At 37.3% G+C, this 17,404-nt stretch overlaps 1 protein-coding gene across 2 annotated transcripts in view; it reads right to left on the bottom strand.

Annotated features, from left to right (window-relative positions):
• The window catches only part of ubr2 (ubiquitin protein ligase E3 component n-recognin 2), a 49,320-nt gene that overhangs the window by 19,615 nt on the left and 12,301 nt on the right, over window positions 1–17,404 (bottom strand). Inside the window, exons 4-21 of one of the 2 annotated variants that reach the window (XM_067386807.1) lie at window positions 16,676–16,786; window positions 16,423–16,553; window positions 16,091–16,229; window positions 15,925–15,987; window positions 11,771–11,891; window positions 11,333–11,440; window positions 9,620–9,708; window positions 6,086–6,184; window positions 4,240–4,403; window positions 3,824–3,923; window positions 3,605–3,733; window positions 3,340–3,523; window positions 2,390–2,451; window positions 2,193–2,303; window positions 2,020–2,085; window positions 1,289–1,411; window positions 1,111–1,174; window positions 859–983 (exon numbers count right to left, since the gene is read on the bottom strand). In XM_067386807.1, coding sequence (XP_067242908.1) covers window positions 859–983; window positions 1,111–1,174; window positions 1,289–1,411; window positions 2,020–2,085; window positions 2,193–2,303; window positions 2,390–2,451; window positions 3,340–3,523; window positions 3,605–3,733; window positions 3,824–3,923; window positions 4,240–4,403; window positions 6,086–6,184; window positions 9,620–9,708; window positions 11,333–11,440; window positions 11,771–11,891; window positions 15,925–15,987; window positions 16,091–16,229; window positions 16,423–16,553; window positions 16,676–16,786 — 1,989 coding nt within the window. Of the gene's footprint in view, window positions 1–858; window positions 984–1,110; window positions 1,175–1,288; window positions 1,412–2,019; window positions 2,086–2,192; window positions 2,304–2,389; window positions 2,452–3,339; window positions 3,524–3,604; window positions 3,734–3,823; window positions 3,924–4,239; window positions 4,404–6,085; window positions 6,185–6,267; window positions 6,367–9,619; window positions 9,709–11,332; window positions 11,441–11,770; window positions 11,892–15,924; window positions 15,988–16,090; window positions 16,230–16,422; window positions 16,554–16,675; window positions 16,787–17,404 lie in introns of both variants that reach the window. The other variant, XM_067386806.1, reaches the window with a different exon arrangement.

The raw sequence follows: 17,404 nt of genomic DNA, 5'->3' as shown, positions 1-17,404 counted from the left end.
TTTTAAGGGTCTTTACAATATTACTTTATCACCTGCTAATATAAAACACTTTCTTATAAATGAATTGTGAAAATAATATGTTGCCTCGTTTCTAGTACATGTGATACATAAGTACAATTTTGCCATATAAATGCTGCATCATCAAATATGACTTGTGCATGCATTTTCTCCATGGTATACCCTATCATTTCATTGAAATTAGTTGAATAATGTTCAACTGTTAGCAAGTTGCCCGATAATTAGGCAACAATAACCCGTTTTCAAGTGTCTCAGGTTACAAATGACATGAAATATGACATATATAATTTATTCTAAATATTTTCACTTTTCATGTGGACACAGGCTGATCCATTCTTAGTTGTTGTGGAGATGGTTCATTGGCTCAAACATATAAGGCTGTATCATTGCAAAAGCCATCGCCTCGCAGCAATCGGCAGCACCCACTACTATTGTAAACAGTTCCGCATGTGTTCTGACTAGGGGCGTTAATAATTAATGCATGGGCACTGACGTTAGCCAATCATAACAGTGGGCGGATACACTGACCTCTTAAAGGGGAAAACCCCCCAAAACCGACTGAGTAGGAAGGAGAGAAACAGGGTGGAAAAAGGTCATAAATCACTAAATTTAAGTTTTTCATCCAAAAAAAAACTATAGTAATATTATAATTGCACCTAAGGGAACATAATAATAAAAAAAAAAAAAACAAACAAAAAAAACAAACATGTCATGACCCCTTTAAAGACAACATAGTTACTGAACAAAACAAACACTGATAATAACATGCTAACAATTGTAAGACGATAACCAGCACTTTCATGATCTGGGATAAAAGTGAAGCTGTGAGGATTGACGTACATTTTCAGGCAGTGCTTTGACCAGCTCACTGTGGGCCATGGGTCTAATGCATAGCTGGTGAACAATCTCTCGCCTTATCTCATCAGAGCTCTCCACCTGACCAACACCTGCAGTGTATCGCTCACCTGCAGGACAAAACAAACAAAGCATTAATAAATCTTTTTTTTTTTTTTACTTTCTATGGTGTCTAATAAGCTCAATACACACCTATAAGAAAGCTCAAAGGACGTGTGTTGAAAAATGATTACTCACCCACAATCATAATGACCAGGTGCAGCATCTCCTCAATTAGTGTGTTATTCTGCTGAACCACATCCTGAGAGACAAAGAGTGACACACACATCACTGGCAACAGAAGTGAGTGCAAGTAGAGAGAAATCAAGTAAAAAGAAAAGTAATAGGAGAAAAAGAGGTTTCGAGGTAAGCAGACCTTGTTAGCGTTCTCTCTGCCGTATCTCTTTCTGCAGTCTGCTGAGCTGAAGATATGATAGAGCTCAAAACGACTCAACATGATCATCAGGAAGTGGTTTGGATCCATCATGGAAGCTCCAGCCTAGATCCAAAAACAGCATGAAACATGATACTAAATTACAGTGAATTCACCTTTTCAAAAGATTCACATTTTACTAAAGACTACAGTGATTTTATTAGTATTTTTATTTAAATCAGCATAAAATAAATATCACCATGTCTAAACATTACATGCACATTTGCGTGTACATTTAAATAATAGTGTTCCCACACTTTAACCAATGAATTTCCATGACCTTTCCACAGCCGTTTTTTTTTTTTTTATAGCGGCTGCACTCAAAGAGAGCAAATTAACTGATTATTTTCAACAACAGTAATCAGAATTTTGGCACAGAGAATGGTGCTTAAGGACTTTTTATATTAGATCAATTTTAGGACCATTTTTTTTTTAAATTGTGATATTTTCAGCACATTACATTTACAAGCACATACATTTTCATTAATAATAAAAATTACAATAATCTGATTTCTTTCTCTTTTTTAACTGTTCTAGAATAAACTTCTTTATGTAAAAATATTTAATTTCGCTCTTTATTTTGTAAAGAAATTTTCCCAGGACTTACAATAATTTACTATAATTATAGCAAATCATTATTAGTTAAGCTTCAGAAGTATCTTGACACGACTGACCTGAAGCATGATGAGGTCTTTATCAAACATCTCCACTCTACACTTCACGTTGTGATAATAATAGATCTGCAAAGACAATTAAAAAAAGTGTGATATTTTCATGAAAAGACAATCACATTGTTAAAATAAAATGCCATAAACATTAGAATGAAACAAATGTACAAGCTTCTTGCCTGATTGACCAAAGAGAAGCCATTTCTCCTCCACATCCCAGCATGCACCTGAGCGCAGAGTACAAGGCAGCGGAGCGGGTGCTCGATCAACATGGGTGGACTCAGTTCACTCTGTAGAAGACAAAAGAGGCCTCAGAAAGTGTTGAGAAAGTATGTGAAGAACAAAAATTGGCATGAACCAAAACTCCCAAACTCACCAGAGGCAGCTGCTCAGGGAATCGATAGGCAACCTCAGTTTTGCTCAGCAGAGCATGTAAACCTAATTGCAAGAAAGAAAGTTGAAGTACAGTTGAAATGTAGTGTGGTTATCATCATCAATCACTTTTCAAGCAATTTCGTGAGAAAATCCTATATTCCGTACACACACAACAAAATTGCAGACATGAAAACGGGTCAGGGATGAAAAAGGTGAGAAGGATATTACCCCTCTAGGGGGGTCCGGGGGCATGCTCCCCCGTAAGAAAAATTTAAATATTCCACATTTTAAAGCATCAATCTGACGCATTTTGAGATGCTTTTTTTGCCTGGAGAAACTTAACTTCAGCCATGAGTCAAAAATTATTATGGCCTCCTTACTAAGTATTATGCAAGCCATTTCATGCCAGCCTGTCACTGGGTCTAACATTTACAGTATATTTGGGGGAAGAACCTAGGGCTGGGCGATATCGAATGCTTTTGTCACGCGCATTTCATCAGTAAAGCCGGTTCCCTGATTACCACTAAATCACCATCACCTGCTTTCAAATGAAGCGGCATTTAACAGACAGAGCCGTAGTTCACTGCTAAGCCACGCAATATCGACGGCGATTCATATCGATATTGAACGCGATGTTGCGTGGCTTGTCAGTGAACTACGGCTCTGTCTGTTAAATGCCGCTCCATTTGAAAGCAGGTGATGGTGATTTAGTGGTAATCAGGGAACCGGCTTTACTGACGAAATGCGCGTGACAAAAGCATTCGATATATCGCCCAGCCCTAGAAGAACCTAGCGCTATGATTGGTCGAAATCTTCTTCTTTTGCTGTTGCTTGATTTGAGGACTGCGCTTGCACAGAGGCGTCACCAGGTTTTTTTATTATTCTATGGTGGAAACAAGCTTCCATACCTTCCTGCACAATGGATTTTGCATGAAACAATACTAGAGTCACCTGCTAAAAGCCGGGACACAGGCAGGTGTATGCTGACTTTCTCCTGAGAGACGCAGTAGCGGATGGTGTCAACAGAGTGGCCGCACATGCTGAGGGTTATGGGCTGCTCCCCATCTGTGAAACCACTGTGGCAGTGAGTCAGCGCGCTCAGGCACTTCTTATAGGCTTCGATCAGTACTCTCTCCTGTACACGCAACAAATAACACACTTATATACAGGCTCCATCATGGTGCATTATGGGTACTAATGTCTAACATGCACTCACATCACTGGCACACCATTCCTGCATCATAGAGATGATATGTGTGAGCTTCATCTGTAAGGTGAATGCTGCCTCCCATTCCGGCTCCATCTCTATGTGCTGCCCCACCTGACGCACTACTGGGTCCATTCCCTGCAAAGACGGCACACACATGCACCTGTTTTAATGCCCAATTTCAATTACCCTAGACACACATCCCTAAGATCAGATTGGTATAGTCACCTGCATGCATTTTAGCAACTCCAAGAAAGCATCAAAACCCTCCAGATACTTCTCCCTGAGTTGGTCGCCCCACTCCGACGGACGGCTTATCAGGACATACCTGCATCAAGAGAAATGCATCATGACATGGATCTCAAGAAATGGGAATTTTTGACAATTAATGCATAACTGTATTCAAAGTCATTCAAAAACCCGCCCCTAATGTATACAGGCCACAGAACTGGTAAGCAGTATTCTGAAAATCATATTGGCTGACTTCTACACTTCTTCTGACATGAAATATTTCAGACAGGCCCTTCCTGTGTAAATGGGTGGTTCTTGATCAGAATAAGCTTGTGAACCAGATAGTCAAACTTTAGGCTTATTTGACTTGGCATGAATTGGCAATTTATAACCACACACACTCGTTATCTTACTTGAGGTCTCCTATAAGGCTCTGGACTCGGCGGAATTTGAAGGCCTGTTGTGCGGTGTAGCGTTCAAACTGAAAGCGGCCCTGCAGGTCTCTGTGTCTGAGGTGGTCTACGAAGGTGCGGATGATGGTGGTCATCAGGTTCTCTTCAGTGATCAACATCCGCGCCTGAAAATATCATACACCGTTCACCTCCACATCTGACAGACCATCTGGTGGTTTGGGCAGTAAGTATTTCTTTCCTATACATCAATTTCCTAATATATGAAACTCCAAAAACCATATGAAATGAAGGAGGAAAGAAGAAGAGCATGGAGGGAGGAAAAGTGAGGAGGATAATAAAAAAAAAAGTAAATAGTAGTAATTTCAGCAACTGAAAATATTCAGCTAAAAATGATTTAGAGAAAGTTTTGCAGGGCTGAAATCATTGACCAAAATAGTGAGGATTAATTAGTGCTTCTCTGACGGCGTGTTTTGACTGTGTCAGTATCTATTTCATGCAAAAAACATGAATAAGCTGTAAACATGTTAGCTATGTAGACGCTAGGGCATGGTTGACAATTCTGATAATGGATTTCTGTGATGTGTTTGAACAAAACTTCGCTAAACATAATGGGCCCTATTTTAACGATCTAAGCACATGATTTAAAGCTCTTGGCGCAGGTGCAATTAGGGTGTGTAAAAATCCACATTTGCTAGTTTAGATGGAAAAAAATGGTCAGAGCTCCAGGCACATGATCCAAAAGTGTTGTACCTAGTCTCTTAATGAGTCATGTGTGTGTTTTGGGTGTAACGTGCAATAAACCCCAAATATAGACACCCTCAACCTGACGAGTCAGTTTAAATGCATGTGTGTATTGCCACGATTGGTCAAATAATTAGCCAAATTTCATTCATCATTACTTCAAATGGGTAATTCTGATACATGCAATGACTATCCATTATGACATGTAGGCATTTTTATCTTTATGTACACAAAAATCTTTTACATTGTAATCCTTTTATTTTTAATATTTGGCATGTTTGTGTGCTGCTGCACGCCCGTGTGTGTAACAAGTGTACGCGCATTGTGCACCCGCCTATAGGCGCATATTACTAACATGCACTCTGTAAATAACAAAAAAAAAAATAATGCGCCATTGACTTTAGACCAGGTTTCAGTTGGTCAATGGCGCAGTCGTTTTCAGTTGCCTCAAAACGGCAAACAATGCGCCCGAACACACCTCATTTTCAGACCAGCACGCCCATGGGTGAACAGATGGGCGCGAATGCGTTCGCTATTTAAACATATATATTTAAAGATAGCTATATAAAATTATAACTACATCGGGCTGAAACTAGCAAAAATAACTTATCTCGTGTCACGCCTGCCATCCATTTGCACCAGGTGCACGAGGGGCCCCACCATTTGTAGCGTGTCCATCCACTAAACGCAATAAGCTTTGTGCTTTGTTACTTTTAATATAAGAAAGTCAGAGTCAATTTTATAACAAAATTCAAACTATAAATTTTGTTTTGAGGCTTTTTAATGTGTCATGACAGATAGCTGTAACCGCTTCAGTTCAAGAGGCACGTGAATCTCTTCCGCTTTACTACTAGTTATAGCACCAAATAAACATGAATGAACATCCGAAGATATATACGTGTGTGTGTGTATGTATATTTATAATAAAATATATAGTGTTTTTTAAAGCTATTTTCAGTTTCTGAGGAAAGAGGCAGGAACAAGTGGAAAATGAAATGCGAAGAGAAAGAGTGAACAGAAAAAGGAAAAGGAAAAAGAGACCAAAAACCCAAAAACGACAAGCCCTCTTCCTCACGGCAGGCCGTCTCTCCTTGCATGTACTTACCAGAGAAGGCACGGTGAACATTTGCACAGAAAGGTCAGTGACTGAGAACTCCCTGTCGTGGTCGTCTTTCACGTAGTCGCTCTGCAAGCGCTCATAGTTCTGCAGGTAGTGGTGAAGGAGGCGGAGGAGAGGAGAAAGAGGCAGAAGAGAGAGCAGAGGTGTGTGGGATTGGCGGTACTCACCACAGTGGGGGCGGTGAAGAGCTGCACTGACAGAGAGGTCACTGACACTACACGCTCGTGATCGTCCTCCATAAAATCTGTCTGGAGGCGCCGGTAATTCTAAAGGAAGGGGCACATTCACCTTCCGGGTCAGAGGTCAGGGGCTATCTGCAGTTATGTCCCCCGACTCAGTTCTCAGTTCTGCGGCACATACGGCCTGAAGTTACACCGTGGCACAGGTCAGTCTTGAGAACGGACACATGTGGAGCCAGGGGACTTGAGTTAAAGCTGAATTTTGCACATTGGTTTTTTTAGTAGACTTTCTAGGGTTGTTTAAGCTAAGGTTCTAATCTCTGCCAGCACATGCTATCAGTGACACCTGAGTAGGGCCCTGTGATTTCCGTAATGCAGAAAACACAGACGGAATCATGGAATCCAGTCATAAAAATGGAATTTACAGTATAACATGGAATGTCACAGAATGTAGCAAATTTCTTGATAAATAAATCAAAAGTAGTAGAGTAATAGGACTGTACACTTCATAAAAAAAATCAATAAATCAGAATATTTTTAGTAGTATTTTTAGAGACCCCTGATATGATTGTAAAGCACTTTGGGTGTACAGCAGTACATAGGAAAGCGCCATATAAATGCCTTATTCATTCATAGTGTCTGTGAATAATAAAACACAAAAAGACTGCTACCAAAATATGAAGCATGCATGTTCTGCATGTTTCTGTGTTAATGATCAACAAAGTTCCATCTACGAAATGCATACAGTCTGCCGTCTCACTATACGAGGACGCTCAAAGGTCTCCACTACAACCCACCAAAATAAAGGTTTGGTTTAACGACGAATGAATGAATATATTACTATTGTACCGTAGAATGCACTTCTCAAAGTAACAAAAATAATAAAATTATTAAAACTATTTTTAAGGAACATCACATTTTCCTTTCATGTTTTAATTTTAACAGTAAACCTCTGTTGTGAAGCAATTTGTTTGCCAAAACATAAAAGGAACTGTTATTTTCTTAATTTAATTAAATCTTAAAAGATTAATTAAACTGTTAATGTTTTATGACTTAATTTGATTATTGATAATACATTTGTATTAAATCATAAATCCAGAAAAAAATTAAAGCAGACATCAGTTTCTGAAAGGACAATATTATTGTACCTTTTTTTTAATATAAAAATTCAATTAATTAGACATGCCTTTTGATTATTAAAATTTGATTAAACCATGAAAACAAAGTTCAGAAAAAATAAATACATCTGAATTCATGATTTCAATTAATTAGACATACTTTTTGATTACTTTTCTAAAAAAAATTAATTTCAATCCAGAAAAATTAACAGAATTTGGAAACCTGAGAAAATATATCTAACGGATTTCATAGGGCCCTTCACCGGAGTGCACACTGAGAGACAGATTTCCTGCTGTCACAGAACAACCGGGTCAGTTGGAGGACTGCAGCGGGCAGCGAACCAAAGAGAACAAGAGTAATATGCCAAGGCAAAGTATCTCTCTCTATTACATAGTCTCTCTCTCTCTGAGACGATACCCCTCACTGAACAGGGACTGGATTCTCAAACTCTTATCCTCACAGATCAGCTGAATCAAACTGAGTGTGAAGTGAAAGTGAACTGTGTTAGTTCATCTAGTGTAAATCAGACTTAGAATATTCTGGCCACATTTGTGGAAACTGATATCAATTCTGTCTCACAGGATGGTGCAATACAAGTTTAAGCTCTATCGACAGAAGCTATAACATTTTGTTGAAAAAAAAAAAAAAAAAGGCAATTGCAGTTATGCAGTTACACTGGAAATCCTGTGAGTGGAGTTTGCTCCATGTAAAATGTGTTTTATAGATGGTATCCTGGCAGATAACCATTTCTAAATGGTCATGACATGAGTTAAGACTGGAAATAACTTTAAATCGATAGTTAAAAGGAAATAGTTTTCATGCTAGTCTAATGTTAACAAGTATAATGTTTTGTGTGCATTTCAATGCAAAGCCTTGCCTTACAGACTTTCAGTGTAACAGCATAAAAGCAATTTTAAGTAGTATGAACTTGTAACTTGGAGCCAAAATGTTCCTTCAACACATGTACCTTCACTGAGTCTAAAAACAATACTTAAAGGGTTAGTTCACCCAAAAATGAAAATTCTGTCATTAATTACTCACCCTCATGTCGTTTTTCACCCATAAGACCTTCGCTCATCTTTGGAACACAAATTAAGATATTTTTAATAAAAATTAATTTCTTTTTTTTTTGAATCAGTGATTTGGAGCGATAAAGTCACATGATTTCATAAGTTTGGCACAAGATCCGAATCACTGATTCGAAGCAATGTTTTGAAATCGGCCATCACTAGACATTGTTGAAAAGTCGTTATTTTGTTTTTTTTGGTACACAAGAAGTATTCTCGTCGCTTTATAATATTAAGATAGAACCACTGAACTCACATGAACTGTTTTAAATATGTTTTTAGTACCTTTCTGGGCATCTGAAAGTGCAAATTAACTTGCTTTCAATGGAGGCCTCACTGAACCATCTGATTTAATCAAAAATATCTTAATTTGTGTTCCGAAGATGAACGAAGGTCTTACGTGTGTAGAACGACATGAGGGTGAGTAATTAACGACATTATTTTCATTTTTGGGTGAACTAACCTTTTAAAAGGATAGTTCACCCCAAATAAAAAAAATAAAAAAAAATCTATCATCATTTACTCATCATCTCAAAACTAATGAGGTTTGAGGTTAATGACTAATTTTCTTCATAGTTATCTTCATTAATGTTGAACAAGGATAAATTAATAAAGGTCTTTTAGGTTTGGAATGACATAAGGGTGAGTGATGACAAAATGTTCATTTTTGGGTGAACCAAGCCTTAAACATAAAGGTTGTCATGGAGTCCCAGAAAGCCTGTGTTTTTATTTTTTTTTTTACTTTGTGCTATAAAAGCAGATTACACCCCTTTCAGAAAAACTAAATTCATGTCCGGTGACGGCATAAAGCCTGTGCCAATGTGTTACATTTATGTTATTTTTGCTTCATGAATTCAACAAATTGTAATGTCTCTTTACTGACTTTATTCCTCAGTAAGCATGAGAATACATGTGAGAGATTGCAAACTCAAATTATCACCGCTTTTGGGGGCTTCATGGCCTACAGAGATAAAGTTCTGGGCTGTACTACAGAAACTTCTTGAGATTTGAAAAAGTTCTATTTCCTGAGTAAAAATCCACAGTTAGTAAACAGACACGACAAGATTTTAAATTAGGATGTTTCTGTAATACAGCCCCTGATATTTTACTGTCAATCAATATAAGGACTGTGCCATTGTGAATGGAAGTCTTACCCTCGCAAACTGGACTGCAAAAAGTTTCTTGTACTTTGGATCCATGAGTAGGCTGCTCATAAAGAGCTGGTGGTAAACATTTCTCGCTCCTGCAGGAAACACAATATTAGGTACAGCATGAGCTTAAATGGGTGAATCTCACAAAAACAGGCAAGAACATGTCCCAGTCATATTTTATCCCAAAAACAAAACAAACAAACAAGAAATTACAGTTACACTTTATTATAAGGTGTTATGGCATAATACAAGTAAGCAATCTGTCCGTCACAGACTGCGTGACTTCACCACTTCCTGTGGATTTTTTCCCCCTGCGACTAAGTGAAATTTTGGTCAACTAAGCCTCTTCTCGGCGACTAAATGTTAGTCGACTATTAGGGGGCAGCCCTAGTAATATTTAACAACAAGTACTCATGGAGTTAGGGTTATAATTAGGGTTTGGTTTAGGGTCAGTTGCTTGTAATTATGCATAATCTACTGTTATTACTATTAATCGTGTTAAGCTAAAATATCAGTGCTTCCCACACATAGACTTTACTTGTTACGTATAATAACGGCCGCCCAAGTATATTCTGAGACACATTGTTGCTTTTATTATTTTTATCCTCTTATACTTTTATATCTGCGCAAGATAATGAAACCATCCGCGATCGATTAACTAGTCGTTTCGTACCTGCTCGTTATGTGTGCGTCAGAACTGTTTACTCCCGCTAACATTCAAACGGGCGCTGCATTTTGCAAAGTCACAAGGCGGCGCTGTTGCGTGTTCTACAAGTTTGCACAAAAGCGCTTCAGACTGCTTCAAAGTGATTCTCAATCCATGAAAAGCGCAGATTTATGCCAAGCGATTGTTAATGAACTCAAGTTGATGAATTAATACAATGTCTACTTTATGGCCTTTACATAAAATGTTTTAGACGATTGTAAGAATCTGAAGGATCAGCCTGCAATTGTACAGACATTTCAAAATAAGAGTCCCGGTGTATTTCGGGCTTGTTTATTAATTAAAAGTCACACGCTAAGTTTTTTCTTTTTCTTTTGGGCATTATTGGTATTTTGGTTACACTATAAATTGTATTTAATTTGATTTCCATTTAATTCATAATAAATTATTGTAGTCTCCCCCACAGGAAGAAAAGACTAAGAACATTATTTGACACATATATTACTCATTTTATAAATTTTACTAGTAAAATCTGTGTCCCATTCACTGAGAGAGACACTATATAACAGCATAATTTTGCATAATTTACAATGCATAATAATGCATAATATTAGTATGTAATTAAATGTAGTATGTTATTTAATTAAATTAATTTCGATAAATAAAAATACTGTTAAAGATCACACATTGTTTTTTTGTCACATATAGCAGACCATTTTTGTGCCGTGGGTAATAGGATTTTTCGCCCGGCTACCACCGCAAGTATATTTCAAACCTGTGGGAAGCACTGAATATAATTTCTTAACATGATTATAAGGCAGCTCAGCGAAAGTGCTTTTTGCGTACATGTGGCTTCAGTTGTTCCTACATTCTTTTGTAAATTTAAAATAAATTTTAGTATGAAAGTTTTTGGTGAATCAAAATTAGTTCGTGAAAATGTTTACACAGATTTCACACACAAATTTGTGCGTACACATGCAGAGCTGTGCTGTGCGTTTCTGCAGTACTGCAATATCTCAGGAGAGCTGATGTCAGTACATTCATTCATTCACCTTTCCACATCTTGGAGTCACAGAGCATGAGTGTGTCCACGAGAGAAGAGTTCTCTCCCTCCGGTCCGCACTGCAGTCCCACCTGACACAGGATCCTCCTCAGAGCATCTGCCGGGTGACAGCAATACACTGAGGCACTGATTCACTACAGCAGGCAGCACATAAGCAGACACAAACACTGACACAGAGCACACTGCTCTATTAAACACAATTAATCTGTAGGTAGATTTTGATAAACTTATGATTACTGGTATCATAGAGAAAAAAAAAAAAAAACAGCTGTGAAATCCAAATTTATTGTAATTGCTAAATAGACACGTTTGGCTTTGCAAGAGATAAAGCAGAAATTGAATAATATGACTTCTAAAGTAGTAATTAAAATGAAAGAAACCAAGGGAAACAACAGAGAGAGCGTGATACAGAAAGATGCAGACAGACCTGAGGATCTGATGATTTGGCCAAGCCAGTTGAGAGCTTTGAGCGCAAAACACTGATGAGCCACCACAGAGGAGTGCATGACCTGAACCCGCAGAGGTTTCGTCTGACGACTCGTGTTCCTCTGCAAAACATGTCCAAAAATGTTCACCAACAAACTACATTTACAAAACAATTACTGATGCTTCAATTTCTGCAAAAGTTGCCTCCCAATGCTAAAGTGTTGGGGATGGTTGCCAAAGTGTGAAGTTGCTACAGTGTTATGGGTTGTTGTAAGCCCACCCCAAGCCTACAGATGGCCACTTATGTGATGTTTCTCCCTCATATCTGCTTCAAGCTCTTGATAAATTGTTGCATTTCTTTGTTGTTTAGAATCCAGTATTCCCGTAATTCTTTTGTCTTTAATGAGTTTAATAAAGAACTCTGTCTCAACTTTGTGTCCAAACATACCATGCCATCTTTAAAGAATAATCGACTTTTACATACGCCAGGTGTCCTGTAATTGCAAAATATTCCTTTTTCGAATTGACTGAAAAACCACCTCATGTGAGCATAAAAACTATTTTACGACATTTGGGAGTTCTCACAAAATTGATGTTTTCCATTGGGCGTATTTTCAATTTGTAATTTCTATTTGCGCAATTTGAAGGGTAATGGAATTGCAGTAGCGATGCAGCGAAATAAATTATTTACCAAAACACCAAAACTAAAGTTTTCATTTAGCTGAAAACTGATTATAATGTTTATTTAATAATCAACTAATTCATTAAATGTATTTAAATAAAACAAAAAAAAAATTGCACACAGGAGGATATCATATCAACATTTATTGATATAAATGATTATATCAATAAATATATTAATTAAAAAAACTTGTTTTCAATAAACAGGGTTGCTGCACATTTAAGGCTTTTTAAGACCTTTTTAAGACCTGAAGAAATACAAATTATTACTATACAATAGGGGGGTGCAATATTGACAAAATATTTTATCTCAATATTTAGTTTAAAAATAGTTTAAAAGTTTGTTGATAAAAATAATTAGATTATATTTTTCTGAGTGTGTTTTTGTGCTGGTACCATAGCTGGTTTAGGCCTGTTGTGGACTGCTGACTCACGAAGACATTTTTGTTCATATTCTGTGCAAATGTCAGTGATCAGACAGCAGTAACAGAAATTAACATTTTTATTAAGGGGCATTATTTGCCACCTTAAATTGATTTCCAGGGGCATTTTTACCAACATAATTTTCTAATTTCCTAATTACCTAGATAATTTTCTAAATTTCTAAACTTATTAGATGTATGCATCACCTTTTATGTCAAATTCTAACATTCAAATAAAAATTCAATTAGAATAATAGCACAGTATAGTGTTATTAGCAATTAAATGAAAGCATCAACAAAATCCATCTTTGCAATGCAGAGGTGACACAGAAGCGGCATGAGAAGTGGCATTAATATATTCACACAGCATTTACAATGTGTCTACACACATTTAATTCAATATTTAAATATGAAACTATTTCTAATTTTAACTTTTTAAATAAAATGTACTTTAAATATGAAACTAAACTGACAGAAGGTGGCAGCAAGTCACTGTCTTAAAGGTCCCATGACATGCTACTTTTTGATTGCTTTTATATAGGCCTAAGTGGTCCCTAGTACTGTATCTGAAGTCTCTTTCCCAAAATCATGGGTCTGTAGCTTTAAATGCTAATGAGGAGGAGAGAGGCGGGGCAAGGTGGAGGGTGGGTGTGGCCTTAACCAGTTTGCGGGTATGGTACCATGTGCTAATGTTTACAGAGGATGTATCACACGCAGTCGTTCAAGCTTTCAGTTTGACCCAGAATCTGATCCAGATGAAGAAGTTACAGCTACGGCTACAGCAGGATGTCTCTGAATGGTTAGTTTAAAACATTGTGTCTGGATACAGTACTTTAGTTGGTTTATGTATGCTGTTACAGTTATTATCATGTAGCTAATGCTAGCCTACATTGTTGGCTCTTCATGTTGCTCTGATTTGATATATATATATATATAGCTATGGAAAAACTTAAGAGACCACTTAACATTGATTTCTGAACTTGGAGTGGTCTCTTAATATATATAAATATAAAAATACCTTTTTGGATAGGTGCTGTTGCGGAAAATGTGCTACCCCAACATCATTTATTTGTTTGCATATTTTATATTTCATAAATCTTAAGTTTTTACAATCTTATTACAATTACATTAAGCTCTGCAATCTGGAAATGTGGATATCACGTGCGCCATAACAGCAGAACGGTTTCAAACAACAAAGAAAATGTACAACACTCACGTTACAGTGTGTATTCACACACACACTTGATGCTATCTACCTTTACATTAGCGACAGTAACTGGGCTGTATTGGCCCACATAGAGGAAACCGTCATCGGTGAAATGTGTGGCGCAGACATACAAAAAACAATGGGATGTTGTATCGGCGCATTACCAGAGAAAATAAAACTAACCCACTGTTTCTTCGTAGGCTCGGATGAAGGAACTAAAAAAATACTAAGGTGTTCATTTGTACATCCAGACACTGAACAACTGCCATGCTTCGCTCGTTTTCTCAAAAGTACCCAGGGCTTGGTTTACACCCATTACCTTTTCTAGCCACTGGGGGACCATATGCAGGCTAGGGGAACTCATATTAATGTTAAAAAAAAACACAAAGTGAAATTTTCATGCCATGGGACTTTTAATGAGTGAGTCAACCGATTTGTTCAAACGACGGATTCATTCAGGAACAAAGCAAATGATCGTCAAACCACGGATTCAGTCAGTACAACGAAAACATTTCTGTCTGCTGCACGGAGACTCTGTGCTGCTCTTCATCATTTTGAAATTTTCGTTGGCGAAACAGAAAAATCAAACAAGATTGACAATATTTTGTCTAAAATGTAACTCAACTTATTGTTCATTTAATTGTATAAAATAAATCACATTTGCATTCATGCTGATTTGGAGTAAACTGCTGTGATACAATACATCATATCATATGATATAATGGAGACAAAAACTAGTTGGGGCAAAAATACCAGTGTATCTTGAGTTTTGAGGGCATATAATAACTGCATACATCATGCAGTGAAAGTGTGAGTGACAAACTTGTCAGCCCGCACATTGTTAACAATAATTACGATATCATAGATGATACTTATCACACAACCCTACGCACATAAAGAATGAACTTGCAACTGTTACTGAACTGACATTTACCCATTTTCTTCTGCTTTCTCTTCCTTTCGCACGCAGGAGATTACACGCCGTTGTTAATGCCCTGAGGCCCGCAAATTCACAAAGAAAAAATATGTACACTAAATAGATAGACATATCTAAATCATTTACCAAATTAAAACTAAGTCAAAGTGTCATCTAAAATATAAGTAAAATTAAGAGGTTATTTAAGTAACCTCTCATAAGTAAAAATAAGACTTTTTAAGCCTTTTTTAGGATCCGCGGGAACCCTGTTAAAGATTTATTCAAACACCGGCTGAATTAAATAATGAAGACATCACTAACAGGTTAAGTAAAAATATAATGAGTATGTATTATAGTGCAAATATTTATCAAAATGCTCCTTTTCCATTTTTTTTTCCCAAGCTGTAGACATTAATTGGCTTTCCTGAGGTAAATGAAACATTACGTAACATAAGATGTTTTACTGATGTCTCGTCATGGTTGATTGATTAAATGAGTCATGATACATTTCAGTAAGTTGTACTGTTTCTTTCAACATAGCTTCTGATGTCCATTCATGTGAAATAACAAGTAGTGAAGAGGAAGATGATAGGTTCATGTGCCGCTCGAACTGAAGCGAACATCAAATGCTATTTATTGTATTGGATTTCGTGACAGAACTGTCAGATATTAAAGCTGACACTACGAAATGTTGGCGCATCAGTGATAAGTGATGTTTGTCTTAGAAAACACAACTAACAATCTTGTTTGTGAACCACGTATCACAGCCTGGTGCTGAAATATGCAAATTGGGGAGGATTCCTTCATAAAACTTAAATTAATGCCCTAATTAACAAGAAACAGTTTTCAGTAAAAAGAGCAAAAAACAAAAACAAACGATTTACACATCTGAGGCAAACGGAGGGGATTTGAGATTGCAGAGAACTTACCACAATAACAGATTTGGCCTGCTCACAAAACTGAAAGTCCCCAAAGCGAACAGACTTCCTGCCCTGAATACGGTGAACAGAAGTAATCAATTAACAAAAGCAAGAACAAGCTGTGCTAAACCTTAAGCCTGAATTGTGGCACCGTGGAGGTGAAGTTGGCACTTACATCTCTGTCCACAGTGGTGGCGAAACTGACGGCCTCTTTCTGAGTGCAGTTCACAGCTTTCTGTAGTGTGTAGATGACCTGCTCGTATGTGTGGACCTCATCATTGAACAGCATGCAGTAGTACATGTCTCCGCGGGCCCTTGATAAGAAAATAAGCAATAACACATCTCCTAATACACTATTGTATAATACACATGAAGCATTCAAAAACGATCACATGCATGATGGATGAATATGAGGGACTAGAATGTTTTTTTTTCTTTGTGATTGTGGGAAAAACATTGAGGCATGCCTCCGCATGACATCAAGGTATGGATGATAATATATCTTACGGTGGCTCAAGGCCTTCAGGTAGCTCGTCTTCTTTGTCCCAGGTGAGCATGTCCACAGCATATTTGAGAATGATGGAGAAAACATTATACGTGCGAGCGATCATCTCAGCAGACAGATTAGCCAACGGATCCTGCCAATCAAGAAGGGATGTTATTGTTGACAAACTATTAAAAATCATCTTTAGCAATTGAAATAAAGCTGAAATGAGATACAATATATGACATGACAGAGGAAGAGGAAGAGGTATCCTACCTTTTGGGAAGAGTCACTGATATTGGGCTCGTGTTTCTGACAGTAAGGGCCCTTCTTCCAGGCCTCTGTGTCACCACAGTCACAAAAGCCTCCTCCTCCTGAGGTGGTCATCTACAGAGAGCACAAAGAGCCACTTAAACACAAAGACAGCAGCACATGACGGCTCAGGGTTGATCTCAAGTCTCCTACATCTGTATCTTAAAAATAATAGACCTGTCATTGTCATGAAGTCATGATTCAACCTGCAACACACATGACTCTCTGCTCTAGTGTTCCTTAAAACAAACACACCCTATAAAGCCTACTGCATCATGTTTGATACGCACATTTCTATGGCCTCTAAATGATCAACATGACCAAAACTTCGCTGAAAAAACGGTTGCACGCAATCTACTACATGTCTTCTGTCACCTGATTGATACTTTAGAATTTTTTAGTAAGTAAAAGTCCTTTTAGTATAATTGTAAAAACATTCAGCTTCAGATCATGGTTCACGAGTCTTTTTTCTGAGAAATTTTTACTGATTTTTATATAGTAAATGTAAGAATAGCTTTTATATTGTTAGTACATCAGGCTTTTGAGGAGTGTTTACATGTTCATCTCTCAAACATCATTGTATTGCATTACGTAATATGTTTTGCCTTCCAATGAAAACTATAGAGAGCTTTGATCATAAAACTAAGCATTTAAATATTATCTTACTAAGATATTATCAGGAGATACAGAGTG

Source organism: Chanodichthys erythropterus, chromosome 5, assembly GCF_024489055.1.
Source record: "Chanodichthys erythropterus isolate Z2021 chromosome 5, ASM2448905v1, whole genome shotgun sequence".
NCBI lineage: Eukaryota > Metazoa > Chordata > Actinopteri > Cypriniformes > Xenocyprididae > Chanodichthys > Chanodichthys erythropterus.
Note: the sequence above shows the minus strand (reverse complement) of the source record. Positions and strands in the feature narration are given on the sequence as shown.